Genomic DNA, 16,087 nt, shown 5'->3' with positions numbered 1-16,087 from the left:
CAAAAGAGCAAGAGAACACAGGAACCATTTGAATGGTCAATTTCTACAACATATGATGCTAAATAGTAAGATTTTTGACTGCATTCCACAGCATTGACATTATTTGTGCCAACAAAAGGGAATGCCAAAAATTAAAAATGGTGGATGACCCAACATAGATCATAAGGGTCATTCCATGTGAATTCAACACACCACTCAACCCGACCACCTCAGATTTCTTTCAAATTTGGTGTATTCATTGGTACTGGTAAGTGATGGAAAAATACCAATTTGTAGAGGTCAATGATGATTTTGACAAAAGTTACAGGTCCGCAAATGTTGTAAATTTGTCGAAATTTCCGTGTGTCTCTCTAAAGATAAATGACTGTAATTCCGGTTCTATTCAAGGTAGAAATATAAAACTTATGGTTTTGGAAAGGTAATGTATAGGGCTTTACAATGATATACAATATGGCCTATTTATTATAATTTTAATACTCGAGGTCATTGACCTTGACCTTTGACCTTGAATATCTCAAAACACCCCCCCTTCAATTTTTTTAATAAAAATATATGTTAATGCTCATACGTTTTTCTACACGCATACAAAATATCAAGATGGCACACTTAAGGCGTCATGCCCAAAAAAATATTTGTCTTCAGAACTACACAAGCAAAATGCAAGAAGTACCACTTAAATGTGAAATGCCCATTGTTGAACGGTATCGGTCATGGCTATATCATTACAGTGTTACAGAAAACAATGTGATGGGTAGCTTCAATGAAAATACAGTTAAAATTGGTAAAATCCGGGGGTGGTTCCAAAGAGGAGCTAGGGGGGCTAATCCCCCTTTCGGTATCCAATTTACACTAGATAAAATGGTAATTTTTTCGCCCCCCCCCCCCCTGCTGCAAGATTCAGGTCAATGCCTTCACTATTATTGCCACGATGACAGAGAAAGAAAAGCAGATGATAATGAACCACAGAGGAAAGCAATCAGCGCCCCACACAATCGCTAAGAAAACACATAAATCGGAGCGTGAGTGGAAGAATATCTTCTATGAGGGTCCACCAGACGCTGCTCCTAAAGAAAGCAAGCTAACATCAGCTGGAAAAAATATCATTAAAAAATACGAGCACGCAAACGAAGGCAATGAAGAGGCACAGAATGAAAGCAGGCAGATATATCTCATTTACACTTACTAAAAGTACACAAATACACATACACAAGTACAAAGGAAGTGTAAGAGATAGGAATTCTTAATGAAAGACTTGGACGCCTTTGGTCTATCGCCCACGCTTTAGGCATGGCATTTAGAAGACGCATACAGTGCGTTGCGCACGCTTAGAGAGGAACTACGGGCATTTTTTGTCACGCTTGAGTGGTTAATGCAATTAAGACTAATTTTCAGTTAACCTAATTACATATTTTCATTATTGAATCAAACTGGGAGAGACTAATCTGATTAGATTCAGAGGGTTTAATTTAGAGTGAGAATCATACAGTCATTTAAGCTACTTATCTGTTGCTTGTCCCATGGATGTGACTTCAGTCGGAACTACAGTGAAGTGCATAAGTGATTTTTAGCACTATTTCTTTTATGTGAAACATTAGTTTGTGAAAAATGGCTTTCAAGTCAAAAATGTACTGTTGCAATCCATTTAAAGAAGAAGGCCATGCAAGAGTAAAGAAAAATTTGAGAGACGTTCAGGATTGGATGGCAAATGAATCACCTAATGTATTGATAGGTGGGAAAATTTGCAGTAAATGCCGAAAAAAATTATCACAGAAGTAATCAGATCATGCTGAAGTAGCCTCTGCTATGCCAGGGACTTCCAAAGAAGATGTAAGTGAAGATGACATAGCACCTGCTATTACCCTGGATTATTTAAATAGTAGCCTTCAGTGTTTAGGTGCATCTCCTGTGAAGAAAAAGAGACTTCAAAATGAGAAGAATTACCCAAAAGAAAAATTGAAAAAGGTAGCCTCAGTTTTGGAGCATACTTATTTGGAGCAACCTGAAAAAGAGAGTGTAGAAAATGCAGAAAGTGAAATCACAGCCCAGCTCAAAGATAAGTTTCATAGTTCAGACAGTGTATGTGACAAGGTACAGATTCTGACCGTGCTTCCGAAGAGCTGGAGTGTTAGGAAAACCATGAAAGAATTTTCTGCCTCAGATTACATTGTACGGAGAGCCAAACAATTAGTGGCAGAATATGGTATTTTAGTAACACCAAATCCAAAGCCAGGTAAGACATTATGTGAGAAAACATTTCGATGTGTACATGACTTTTACTGTGACTATAACATGAGCCGTATGATGCCAGGAAAAAAGGACTATGTGTCGGTGAAAGAAAATGGGGTTAGACTGCATAAGCAGAAGCAGCTAGTGTTGCACAATCTCAAGGAAATGTACAGATATTTCAAGGAAACATATCCAGATTTAAAAATTGGAATCTCCAAATTTTGTGAATTGCGGCCGAAGCACTGTGTTCTTGCGGGTGCTAGTGGAACCCATTCTGTTTGCGTTTGCGTCTCCCACCAAAATTTTAAGTTGATGTTTGAAGGATGTAAATTAAGGAGCTAACCAAGCACGAAGAACATACGTTACCATCATACAAGCATTGTTTAGCATTTGTTACATGCAATCCCGCTCTTCCAGCATGCTTCTTAGGTGCATGTCTCTATTGTCCATGTGTAGAAAAACTAAATGATTATCTCTTTGAACTCTTCCGTAGAAATGGCATAGATGAAGTTTCGTACAAGTGTTGGTTAACCACTGGCAGGACAGTTTTAGAGACTTTAACAAAATCAACGTATGATTTCCTAGAGGCATTTTCATCCTGTTTAAAGCAGCTAATACCACAATCATTCATAACACAACAGCAGTCACAATTCTTTAAAACTACAAAAGAAGAACTCAAAGAGAATGAATATCTTGTGGTTTGTGATTTTGCAGAGAATTACTCCTTCATCATTCAAGATGAAGTTCAAGGATTTCACTGGAATAACTCACAGGCCACAATTCATCCATTCGTGGCTTACTATCGAGACGTTACATCCAATAAAATACAACATGTGTTATATGTAGAAATATCTGACTGCCTTCACCATGATACCGTATGCGTGTATTGTTTCCAGCGCAATTTCATCAATTTCCTGAAATGCCACTTTTCAACTCCAAAGCACATTTATTATTTTTCCGATGGATGTGCTGCCCAATATAAAAATAGAAAGAATTTCATTAATCTGAGCTACCATCAGGAAGACTTTGATGTCACTGCAGAATGGCATTTTTTTACTACAGCTCATGGCAAAGGACCTTGTGATGGGGTTGCAGGGACTGTAAAAAGACTAGCCACACTTGCAAGCCTCAAGAGACCTTTCGATAACCACATATTGACAGCACGAGAGTTGTTTCAGTGGAGCAAATTAAATATCCCTTCATGTACCTTCAATTATACACCGACTACCCATCATGATGAAGACATGGCCAAGCTAAAGCATCGTTTCGAAAATACTAGGACGATTCCTGGTACCCATAAACTTCATTGTGTCATACCAATTAAAAAAGGTATAGTGAAGACAAAGGCATATTCCATCTCATCAGAGTGTAGAGAAGAGTCAGTTACAGCTGTGGTGAGAGAAATGCTGTTTACAGACATACATGGGTTCGTTGCTTGTTTATACAATAATTACTGGTGGGTTGCATATGTCGTACACACTTACCAAGACACAGATGAAGTACAAACCCGATTCTTGCACCCACATGGACCGTCTCCATCGTTTGTGTTCCCTACCAAAGCAGACAGTCATATCATCAAAAGATCATCATCATTATCATTCTCACAAGGCTCGATCCTTTGAAACAAACTGGAAGGACATACAGTCTCCCTGGATCAGACCTGGCGATCATCGATAATTTAATTGGAAACTTATGAGGTGAGGTGAAACCAAGTTTTATTATATTTTCATTGAAGCTACCCATCACATTGTTTTCTGTAACACTGTAATGATATAGCCATGACCGATACCGTTCAACAATGGGCATTTCACATTTAAGTGGTACTTCTTGCATTTTGCTTGTGTAGTTCTGAAGACAAATATTTTTTTGGGCATGACGCCTTAAGTGTGCCATCTTGATATTTTGTATGCGTGTAGAAAAACGTATGAGCATTAACATATATTTTTATTAAAAAAATTGAAGGGGGGGTGTTTTGAGATATTCAAGGTCAAAGGTCAAAGTCAATGACCTCGAGTATTAAAATTATTATAAATAGGCCATATTGTATATCATTGTAAAGCCCTATACATTACCTTTCCAAAACCATAAGTTTTATATTTCTACCTTGAATAGAACCGGAATTACAGTCATTTATCTTTAGAGAGACACACGGAAATTTCGACAAATTTACAACATTTGCGGACCTGTAACTTTTGTCAAAATCATCATTGACCTCTACAAATTGGTATTTTTCCATCACTTACCAGTACCAATGAATACACCAAATTTGAAAGAAATCTGACATGGTCGGGTTGAAAATGCCACTTTTCTGTGTTGAATTGACGTGGATTTACCCATAATCCCAGAAAATGTACCTTGGCTGTTGTGTCATGCTATCTTACAATCTTTTGCCTCCATTTTACAATAGAAATTTTTTTCATAACAAATCAATAAATATATAAAGATGGTATATGAAAAAGTTGAATTGAAAGGAATCAAGGAGCCAAGATTAAGTAGCAGATAAATAATTCAACAACACAGTAACTAAAGGACAGGTGATCTGAATCTGAACAAAGATGTAGATGAATTACATTGCCAAGGGAATGGTAGCAGTACATGCCAACATTTTATTCATACACACTATTCGATCATATATGTACATGGAATAATGCCACAAACATTTCACTTTCCTTACCTTTCTGTAAGATAAATATTTTCATCGACAATTTCAAAATTCCTCAGTCTCTCTTCCATTTCCCTCTCTCTCTTCTCAGTCTTCCCTTCGCTGCCTTTCTTAGCATCAGCTCCGTCGGGCTTGGAAGATGGAGTGACAAACGTGGAGGGAGACTGGTCAGTGACGGATGAGCAACATTCGGTGGTATTGAGGGACGTAGGAGAGGGCACTGTCGAGCAGGGAAGGGACGTGGAAGGAGGTGGGGGTGGAGGAGGAGCAGGTAGGCGGGGTGAGACCGGTGGTGGGGGCGTGGTCCTCATCTCATTGTCGCTACACCTGCCCCCACCCATCTCCAGCTCACTTGAGCGTCTCCATCTGAAAATGCAACATCGGTAGCATGTGATGAGGGAAACATTTGTTGAATTGAGCATTTGAAAAAAATCAGTAGAATTAATTGATGCCTCCCAAGTTTTGCTGACCAAGATTAGAGTTATGCTCTCAGATTATGGCACCTGCGCCGAAATCATTTTTGGGCCAGGCAAGTCTACTTGCAGGGAAAAGTGGTTATGGATGAGTGACCATTCTTTTTTGAGACTTGATTAACACTCAATGCCAACCTCAAAGCAATTGTTTTCATAAGATAATTATGGATAAATAGTTTAACAATATCCCCCAAGGGTCACCCAATGAAATGGCCCTGACTTCCCTTCGAGGCCTAAAGCAGACTGAAACTTTATCTTTCCAACTAAACAACTTCCCAACTGGTCAAATTCTCCTCTTCTCCCAGATTTTCCACAAATTTAGGTGCCAGAGACTTTTAACAGAGTTATACCAGAATCACCTTCAGATGCAACTGTAAAATGTACTTGGTTGATCAAGCTTCAGAGGAGACTGCTCAAAACATAACCTTGAATGAGCACCCTCATGATGCATCCTGCAATTGTGGCAAAAATGGCAGGCTAAATGCTACATGCTTCAGCTAGAGGAAAACATTGAACCTTTTACGGTTGAAGGGGATAGCAACCTCCCTGTAGCTATTGGAACACTTGCATGATGCCTCCACAGCTATAAGTTGTCCGTGATTTTGTTCTTAAACACTGTGATTAAGTGTTGAGAGAGTGTATTACCGACATTAAAAACACAATGTGTACTTTCATAGAACCATGTCAGCAAAAATATGTACTTATATTTGCAGCCCACATAACCTTGTCAATTAACAAAATTAGTTACCATAAGAAGCCACTAATTATAGGTGCCACCACAAATCTGACTGTGGAAAGATTGATAACAGGCTGTTCAGGGAAAATTCCATTTCTATATTTTTCCTAATCGCTGAGTCCAATACAGCACTGACCAATGTTAATCTAATGCAAATATGTATCATTATTTTATTTGCACATATCACAACATATGCACAAATGCATTTTGAGATAGTATTACTAAAATTTACAATATTATTTTCCCATTAGCACTAATACATCTACGCCTTATAAATTCTGCCTTGCACTGTTTTGAGGTTTGTTGAATGTGATACAAAGATGGCAAATCAGTGTCAATGCCTTTCGGGATGGTAAGCTGCTCTGAACACATCATATTTTTACCCTTTCCCTGGTTAATGACAGTGGGGATTATATAAACTTTGCCATTAGAAACGGACATCACCATACAAAGGCATCTATTTTTACTCACAATTGATTTTATGGACATAACATTAAAAAGGGTGTGATAACCACAATTTTTGGGGGTACCTACATAGTACCTATGCAGTGTTGCTGATGAAACATTAAGTATTGCTCATAATCTTGGATTCCTCAAGTCAATTTCTGTACTTCCAGCACATTTTATTGAAAAAATGAAAATAAAACTATCCCCAGATCCTCATCCTAACAGAACAAACATGGCTTGTACAAGCTTCAAAATAACTTTCAAAGCATGAGCAAAGAATGAAAGAAGAAAATCAAGTATAAATTGTTGAAATTTGCAGTAAAAATGAAATTCATGTTTTTGAAAGAAAACTACTGCATCCATGCTAAAATTTATGCTACCTCATTTCTGAATTTTGCATGAAACTCTTTACTATGCCAATCTATTGGTGAAAGTTACTTCGTACACAACCGTTAGATATGTGCAAAGAAAATAATGATATTTATATTATAATAACATTTGTTGATGCCGTATTAGACTCAACTTGATACTGGATAGGAAAAATGTAGAAATGAAATTTTCTCTGAACAGCCTTTTATTGCCACTAATACTCTTAATCGGGAAATTGCTGAGTAAATTGATTTTACAGAAGAATAATATGTTTAAAATGAACTATACCGCAATCTTCGCAATACTTATTTGCTAACCCTTCCAACGAGAGGTTTGTTGTGGCACCTATCATAAATGGCATTTATTGGTAACATTTATAATCATGTAAAACTTATTAGGTTAAGATGAATTTTTACTGGATAGCAAAAGTGAGAAAATTTTATTCTACATAGTTTGATTGATAAGAGGCACTTCTTAAATTTATACGTCTGTACAGTCATGTGAGTAAACAGGTTTTATTTTAACACCCTCCTTGTTGTTCAACATAATTGTTATTTAGTACTAGCTCTAATTAAGAGTGAACGTGACAGCAATAGTTCAAACAAATTACATAGGGGCACAGCAAATGATAAGAAATAGTTTGTCTGAGTGAAAATAAGTTTTCTACCCCTGAATATACCTACTGGCGTGGGATATTGTGTGAAGAAACATCTCTGCAACATTTTGAGACTAACCATGTTCTCATGCACTACGAAAAAAATTCACATAGTTACAGATGATGAGGGCTAATTCTACCCTTAGGATTCATGGGACGGTTGGTAGTAATACTGTAGATCTTAAAAGACATATATTTCTTCAATGGTTTCAACAGAATTTTCAAGTACATTTTCATCAGTGCAAGAATGGTACAAGGCCTGTCCAGAAAGTTAAGACTTTTTTGAATGGCATAGCAGTGGGCGGGACTAGCATCACTATCTTGGGATAAGAGTATTTCTAAACTCCATATGCAACCAGCCACAGTAGCTTGTGCATCACCCCTATCGTGCCTTGAATACAGTGGAGTGTTAAAATGAGCGCTGCAATGAAAATTCTGCCAGTTGTGAAATGCAAGCTGTGATAAGGTTTTTGTCGGTGAAAAATCAAAAAACCAATTGAACTGTGTTGCCACATTCATGAATCGTTAAATCAAGGAATAGTGACTCAGAAAATTAAGACGCGCGATACAAAACAAGCATCGGGGGAAACTCAGCAAGAAAGTTCTGCTTTTCCACAACAATGCTTGTCCACACACAGCCAATTGTACCCTGGCACTCTTGGATGTAAAGTTTTCAATCACCTTCCGTACAACCCGGATTTGGCACCAAGTGACTACCACCAGTTCTACGATGAAGACGTGGCTCCCTTATCAACAATTTGACACCGATGCTGAACTGCATACGGTGTAAACCAGTGGTTGAACTCGCAGGTGGTAGATTTCTATTGAGAGGGTATTAAAAAGCTTGCGCCACAATATGATACATGCCTTAATTTAAATGGCGACTATGTAGAAAAATAGCAAAGACTATACCTTCAAAATGCAAAGGATAAAAATTGTTATTTTCACATTATTTTTTATTTCAAAACGTCAGTTTCTTTCTGGACAGTCCTTGTATATCCAAATTTGTGAAGCATACAAGAAGAAACCACTTACCCAAAATGTTTATCTCGATTACTTTCAGGGATAAACAAAAATCTGAAGTATTAAAAACCTTTATATTTCCATTACCACTCCGAATGCAGCTAGCACATATGCTGAACAGCAATTTTCATGAGGTTAGAAATACTTGACTTATAAAAGTTATAAGGTCAAAGTACTCACTGCTACTATAAATAATGAAATCAACCGCACACCAGAAACACAATGCATCGCAAATTAAGGACTTACTAGCAAGCACCCATGAGCATTTAATGCAAATAAAATGCTCACACACTGCTATTTCTCCATTAATCGATCCACTTAAGATCAGGTAATACAAAATATCAACAATCCACGCAAAACAATTAACAACCCAGATACACCTTCAATAATGTGAGATATCACAGAAGATCCTTTACTTATGCTGTTAATTAGCATATCTACTCTAAGTGCGCATAAATCCACAATAGCCATTCAAATATATGGCGCATAGCTACACCTTCAATTAAATTATCTGAGCTTTTACCTACAATTTCAGTGCCAATGCTTGAGTCATCCATATATCTTAGTTTATATATTTTTACATTTTGCATGGATTGCACACTCCAGTGCAGTCATGCACAGAACAGGTCACAGTAGTATTATTGGTACCAAGGAATAGAGATTGCTACGATCCAGTAAGGATGAATATATGAACTGAGTGTTTTCTTACAATAGTATTACATTGGTATTTTCTTGATCCTTTAAGTAAGCCCATTGTTTTCCTAAGTCTCTCTATAAAACAGAATTGACAGCGACCTTGAGCCAAAAATATTACTATCAGTTTTCAAACCACCCTGGCAAGGTCACCTTTTGCTTTCACTTGAATTATTTACCCTCGTAACATTAGGAAATTACTTTTAAATATTTTCAGCTAATTTGTATTCTGCCTCTAATTCCTGAATGGTCAAAAAATCTCTTCTTGGCTTATAAATTTCAATAAGCATTGAAATGAGTGCATTGAACTAGGCATTTATGGGTTGGGAATAACTAAAACAAATGCTTCGGCCAGGATCAAACAAGTTTATGGATACCCTCTAATGCAAGAAATGCTTGTATGCAGCATCATCATCCTTCAAGGTCAAGGTCACCCATGAGTTCACTTTCCAACTGAAAGATATGTAACAGATTTCTACCTTTGGGAGGATATACTGTGACTAATAATGGATTGAAAGAGTACAGAAATATGCCACTTTCTTCTTGCCTTTAAAAATTCTTTTGTTATTAATGAAGCCCCTTGATGTACTAAATTAAAATACAAAACTTGGAAAAATATTTTGACTGTTTTGTATAAGAAATTCAGAGAATAATTCAGGACAGATAAATCCACAGAAAAACTATTCCTAGCTAAACAATATGTTTTAATTCCCTGGAACCACCATACAAACACGACGTAGAGAAGTAGCTATTTATATATGACAACGAAGCATATACAGCAAAACTGTACAAATAAATTGAAACCATTGTTTGTAAGTGTCATAAACTTAAAGAGTTAGGGTCTTCATAGCACTAGATTATGGATCCAGCAAGCCCAAAGTCACAACAACAAGCAGCTTGGCAACCAAAAGAAGTAAGGGATCAAATGAAATCATTACTAAAATGTTTTAACTCACTCTGTAGATGCATCAACCATTGAGGAAAGATACGACACATACTTTAGGGCCCATAAGTGGAATAATATTTTGCGTGAAGCCTCTTTTCAAGGTCACCTGAAGGTTCAGTACCTAACATTGATATCACAGTTTTCTACCCATATCAGCAACTGATACCACCTCCTGACATATGTACATACCTGGACTTCACTTTCACAGGTTTGCAAGTATCTTGAAACGATAGAGGAGGAGATGGCTGGGGTGGCTTTGGCTGCGGCAGTGAGGCCACAGGAATGTCTGTAGGGGATGCTGGTGTCACCATGGCTGACTGGGTTTCCTGGGAAGAAATCACATTGGACACACACGTACTTTTGTCTGATCCACTCTCTTCAGGCTGGGTCTCCGCCTTGGCTACATTCCCCGCACACTTTTTCCCTGTGACAAGAAGTGAACGGATACGACTACTTCGCCGCCTTCTCCTTGCCCCAATATCCTCACCATCCATGCCGGAACAACCATAAGGAGGCTCACCAGCAAGTGAACCTCCACCGTGAGGCCCATCTGATGAACAGCTCGTATCAGTACTACCGGCACGTGTCCTTGAGGCTGACTTGATGCCATAATCCTCAATATCACCAGTGTCTTCCTCACCTGTGCTACTGTCCCTCACAGAGCTTCCACGTTCGCTCTCCTTGCAACTAGCCTCTAAAGGACAGGCCCCGACCGCTGGGGCACCATCCCCAATGGTGTCATTCCTCCCTTCACTCCCATCATCTTCATTGTCCACAACATGGGAGGGCGAAGAACACCCCTGAACCGACTCCAGCAAATCCCCCTCCACTTCAGACTGATCATTGCTGTTCTCCTCCCCATCATTCCCCACCTCACTTCCCTCCTCCACCACTTCCTCCTCGGCTGCTATCACCATGTCCACTTCATCTCCCTTCTCACCGTCCACAACCTCCAAACTGGCCACCTCTTCCACAAGACCAGAAACCACTTCACCATCCTGTTCCTCAACCGCCCACTCCTGGATCACTTCCCCATTTGTATTGTGGCCCACGGCCAACTCTTCCTCCTGGTATGCGATGATTTCCTCCTCTCCATCCTCTGCCGTGCTGTAGACTGTCTGGGCAGGGGCTACCCCCTCATCACACTGCTCCACACCTTCACTGACCACCTCCTCGTACACGACAGTCTCCTCGGACACAACCTCCTCTTCCACGAGGCCTTCCCAAACCTCTCCGCCCATGCAGCCATCATCCTCCACCATCACCAAGCACTGCCCAATGCCGTCGCCAACATCCTCTGCCACCAACAACATATCTCGTCCATTGGTGTTCTCATCGTTCTCTATCAGGCGCCGCAGCTTGCTGTACTTCTTCCCAGCATCAGTTCCATCGATGATCTCTTCCTCGACAAGGTGATCATTAAGGGCTCCATTCATTCTCACCTCCATGAACATCGCTCCTTCAATGGCATTAATTCACAGTGAGTGCAAGGAAAATTCTACCCTAACATTTAATTATGAAAGTAATAGCCAAAGAAAATATGTGCAATTACAAGGAGTCAGAATACCATGTGAAAAGGTTGTATTTCAAGATGATTATCACTACACTTGGAAATTGTAACATGACAAAATCTTCAGATACTCATGGCAGCATAAGAAATTACTCTGAAAGTGATTTCCCATGCAGGACAAGGTTTAGCTGCGGAATAATTGAAAAAGCCAATATTTGCATGATTATGTAATAATTTCCAATGGCTAAGACTTCTTTAAAGGGAAATCATAACATGACCAAATCTTCAGATTATACTCATGGCAGCATAAGAAATTACTCTGAAAGTGATTTCCCATGCAGGACAAGGTTTGGCTGCGGAATAATTGAAAAAGCTAATATTTGCATGATTATATAATATTTTCCAATGGCTAAGACTTCTATCAGGGCTTTGATTAGGAAAATATAAGTGTTCACATTTCATTAAATTTCCAAATGAATAATGCAAAAAAACAACTCAATTAACTATTATACCAAGGTAAACAAAATGTGAGAATACTATGGCTGAAAGTAATGTTATAACAATATTAAATAATTATTCATTTTGAACTAATCTGTTTCCTAAACCAATGTGTCTTCCTGGCTAAACAGACACAGGACAGAAGGTATAATGGGACAAATATTAACAAATTTTTCTTCTTTTCTCAAGAAAAATTAATGAAATCCTGGACATACCAGAAAATACAAATAAGTTTGATGGTAGATAATGCTGAATTTTCGAACATATGTTTATACCCAAATATTACTCATTCAGCACAGAAGAGTGATGGTACCTGCCAGTATATTTTGGACAGTAAAAATTAGGTTTTTTTAAAAGGATGGATGGCATGAATGATGGTAAGAATGTGATATCAACATAAAATTCTCCCAGGTTCTCAAAACCATCAAATATTGACAGATAAATTATGAAAAGACTATGCAGGGACTTCTTGCTCCAGAAATCATTAGAATGCAGAAAAAAATGCAAAATTCTTCCTCACTTGCTCATATTGTCAATTTTACATTCTAATGAGAACTAAAAAAAGAGGTGAAATACTTTGTCAATCATATCCCAGAAGACTAAAAATAAATCAAAATGACTTCCCATCTGTTTAATTCACATTAGTCTTATGATTTGATCACTACCCTCCAATGTACCACTCCAACATGAATTTTACATTCTCATACAGAAAAATAAAACATGTCAAGGTCATGAAAACATTATCAACTGCTTTTTCTAAAAAAAACTTCAGAATAGTTATGTACTCATGCAGTAAAGATGCAAATTTAAGCATATCAACATACACTCACTCAAAAGCCGTATGATACATTCAAATAGTATTCAGCAAGGACCTATCTTAACAGTTTAGCCATTTTAACAGTCATAATAGCACTGATGTAGTGACTCTCGAGTCCAAAATATTGATCGAAATACATTTGAGACACAAGTTAACCGAGGAATAAATAACCACACTGAAGCCTATACTTCAACATATAAAAACTAAAAATGCCAACTGAGTGAAAAAAATATGAAAATTTCAATGCATGAACGGCAATTAGCAACGGCAAAAAGAATCTTCCATGGCTTATTCCATCACATCAGAGAACTATCTATATACTTGAAATTTGACAAAATTACTAACACAAATGCAGCTACTTCACCATTTGAAAGAATAGGGCTTACACAAACAAAATCCTGCCGCAGCTTTGATCAAACGATTAAATAAAAACTATCTCTTCAAAGAATAGGGTCAATTACCTGACATATTGACCATTCCTCCGGAATCATCTGGTATTCTGTGGTCTCCATTCTCAACTCTAACTTCAGCATCTCCCAAATTTGTCGCACCAACATCATGGCCTTCTTCTTCTTCCTCCTCTTCTCCGCCGGCAACAGCAGTGGCCTCCACCACTACCGCCTTTTTCCTAGCCCTTCGCCTCCTAGCAATCATGCCTCGAGCAGCATTAACCATGCGGTTGATAAGCTGCACACCTTTCGTCAAAAAGGCTTCCCTAAGGAAAATGCCTTCCACACCTGTAAGCATTCATCGATATTACAGTTCCGCTATCTTTCGACATTAACGATTGAAAACAACAATTGGACACCCATAAGACAACATATTCCGCCGGCCTTTACGACCAAATATATGTACGAATAAAAAACCTGCATAATGGAAATTCATACAGCACGGTTAACATGATAGCATAACAAAGCTACGAAAACATTGTGAATTTAAATATCCAACGAAAGTAACAACTCTTTAGCATAATATACACATGTCATTGATTACACACAAATAACGACTTCACCGGTTTGATTTTAGGCATAACGAAGCTAGTAATACTTGGCAAATTTTTAGCCTTCAAATGTGAACCAAGAGGAAATGAAAATTTACAAGAAGAAACACAATGAATATACCCGATAAAATGTTTAAAATGACTGCGTGGCGTTAAGCAGCTTTATTCATACCGAAAGAGAAACCAGATATTTGCACCTTTATCGATGTAGAATACGAGAATGATTTTGATTCAAAATGAATGCAACATACCTGGCAATTACATCTAAATCTTGCCAGATGAAGCGGCTGGCAAATATGGTAGCTCCTAATCAATGCGGCGTACATCTACACGACTACTTCAGCACATGAAACCATCATTCGCCAAGCCTCAGGGGCGAAAAGGCGATGGTTTTAAGACATACTATAACGTAATTCTATGAAGCAATGGGAGAAAAATGATTAAAACGTGGTATAAAATTGCCAAATGATTATAAATATCAATACGTATCATACAAAAGCACATCATAAAAAATGACACGGATTAAAGATAAATTCAATATTTCACCAAAAACGGTGAAAAGTGGCACATTTAAAAACATAGGTATACAAGAATTACTGCTAAAATTTGCAAACAGTGTAAGGAAAAGAAAACGCAATTAGCGAAAAATGAGAGAGGAATATCCTCTATCATTTTCGTGATAGATAAAAATGTCAATTAATGTTTATGTTTACGTCAGGTCAGTGTTATTATATGATTGGGTATTATTATATTACCTTTAATATCTCGTAATGAGTATTTGAATGAGCTGATTTCAACTCAGCATTTCCACGAATATCATGAGAGGCATCGCAAGCGAGACACGAAAGATGGCTGAAAGTGGCACTACCCCGTCGTTAACTTTCCCGTTCGCATAGCAAGTACGCATTCTCTTGATAATGAAATACTTCTTGATGCTATTTAAATCTGAATTCAACAATTTCTAAGGCTTCACGTGTGTGCACTTGCTAAACGTAATAAGTCACCAAAAAGGTCTCACTCCATGAACCAATCAAAGAAGAAGCACACATTAATCGCACTTGCCTGGAAGAGTAATGGCAAAAAAAGAGGGAATACAATTGATCTATTTAAGATAACAGAAATCATTCAGGAAATAAAATGAATAGCACCGATGTTTACACCATGCATGTATTCATAAATGGTAATCACAGTGACTCTACTAGTAACTATGTAAAAAATGGAGGTTGATACGTCGAGGATAAAATTATCTCAACTTCAGCTCATAATGGCCCTTAGTTGTGAATCAGCAACATATACGATGAGAGAAATCATCCATAATTATAAAATACCACTGGTAAAATTAACAGGATAAGAATTACATAAATAATGACAATTATTGAACCAATGCACATTGAAAGGTAGAGCAACCCTCGGTAGGACAACTAGCTACATACCATTGGAAATAAATTGCGCAGTGTAAATAATGAAAAAGGATAATAATACACTAAATAAATCAACCATGTGATTGTAATCACAACACGCCATGTTATAGGTAATTCTTACCATCAGCAGCACTCCTCGAGGTTCATACTTCTAAACGATATACAGAAGACATTTTCCACAAATATGTTTTTATATCTCATAAAAAATAATAAATATCTCACCTGAACGATACCTCCAACATTTTCTCACAGATTTACATCCTTCTCACAGCTATTTGCACCTCACAAACACATATCTATTTAGCATTTCAAGACGCTGCGAACCTGGAAACATGGGCAACAACCCTGACACCTACAGGCTCTTACAGTAACTTCATTCGCCGACAAAACCGATTTCCGAGGGTGAAAAAAGTAAAAAAAAAAGATACTAATAGTTGACCATATGTCCGGTAGATGGTAGGAGCTCAATACTTACCAGTTACAAGCAAGGGGTTAGTTGAGGATTTCCCTGATAGAGTGGGTTCACCGTCGTAATATTACTTGAGCTCCGCTAACATCCTGAATTTTTTTTGGCAGGCGGGTTTTTTACTTTTCGAGATGTATCCCTAACG

The 16,087-nt window shown here is 37.9% G+C and overlaps 1 protein-coding gene across 4 annotated transcripts in view; it reads right to left on the bottom strand.

Moving 5' to 3' along the window:
• Positions 1–15,833, bottom strand: part of LOC124155803 — a 46,130-nt gene extending 30,297 nt beyond the window's left edge. For 2 of the 4 annotated variants that reach the window (XM_046529919.1, XM_046529922.1), the window contains exons 1-5: positions 15,699–15,833; positions 14,307–14,470; positions 13,517–13,792; positions 10,420–11,689; positions 4,901–5,254 (exon numbers count right to left, since the gene is read on the bottom strand). In XM_046529919.1, coding sequence (XP_046385875.1) covers positions 4,901–5,254; positions 10,420–11,689; positions 13,517–13,730 — 1,838 coding nt within the window. In that variant the 5' untranslated portion in view covers positions 13,731–13,792; positions 14,307–14,470; positions 15,699–15,833. Of the gene's footprint in view, positions 1–4,900; positions 5,255–10,419; positions 11,690–13,516; positions 13,793–14,306; positions 14,471–14,810; positions 15,118–15,698 lie in introns of all 4 variants that reach the window. The other 2 variants (XM_046529921.1, XM_046529920.1) reach the window with 2 other exon arrangements.
• Positions 15,834–16,087: the final 254 nt, after the last annotated feature.

This window comes from Ischnura elegans, chromosome 3 (genome assembly GCF_921293095.1).
Source record: "Ischnura elegans chromosome 3, ioIscEleg1.1, whole genome shotgun sequence".
Lineage (NCBI taxonomy): Eukaryota > Metazoa > Arthropoda > Insecta > Odonata > Coenagrionidae > Ischnura > Ischnura elegans.
Note: the sequence above shows the minus strand (reverse complement) of the source record. Positions and strands in the feature narration are given on the sequence as shown.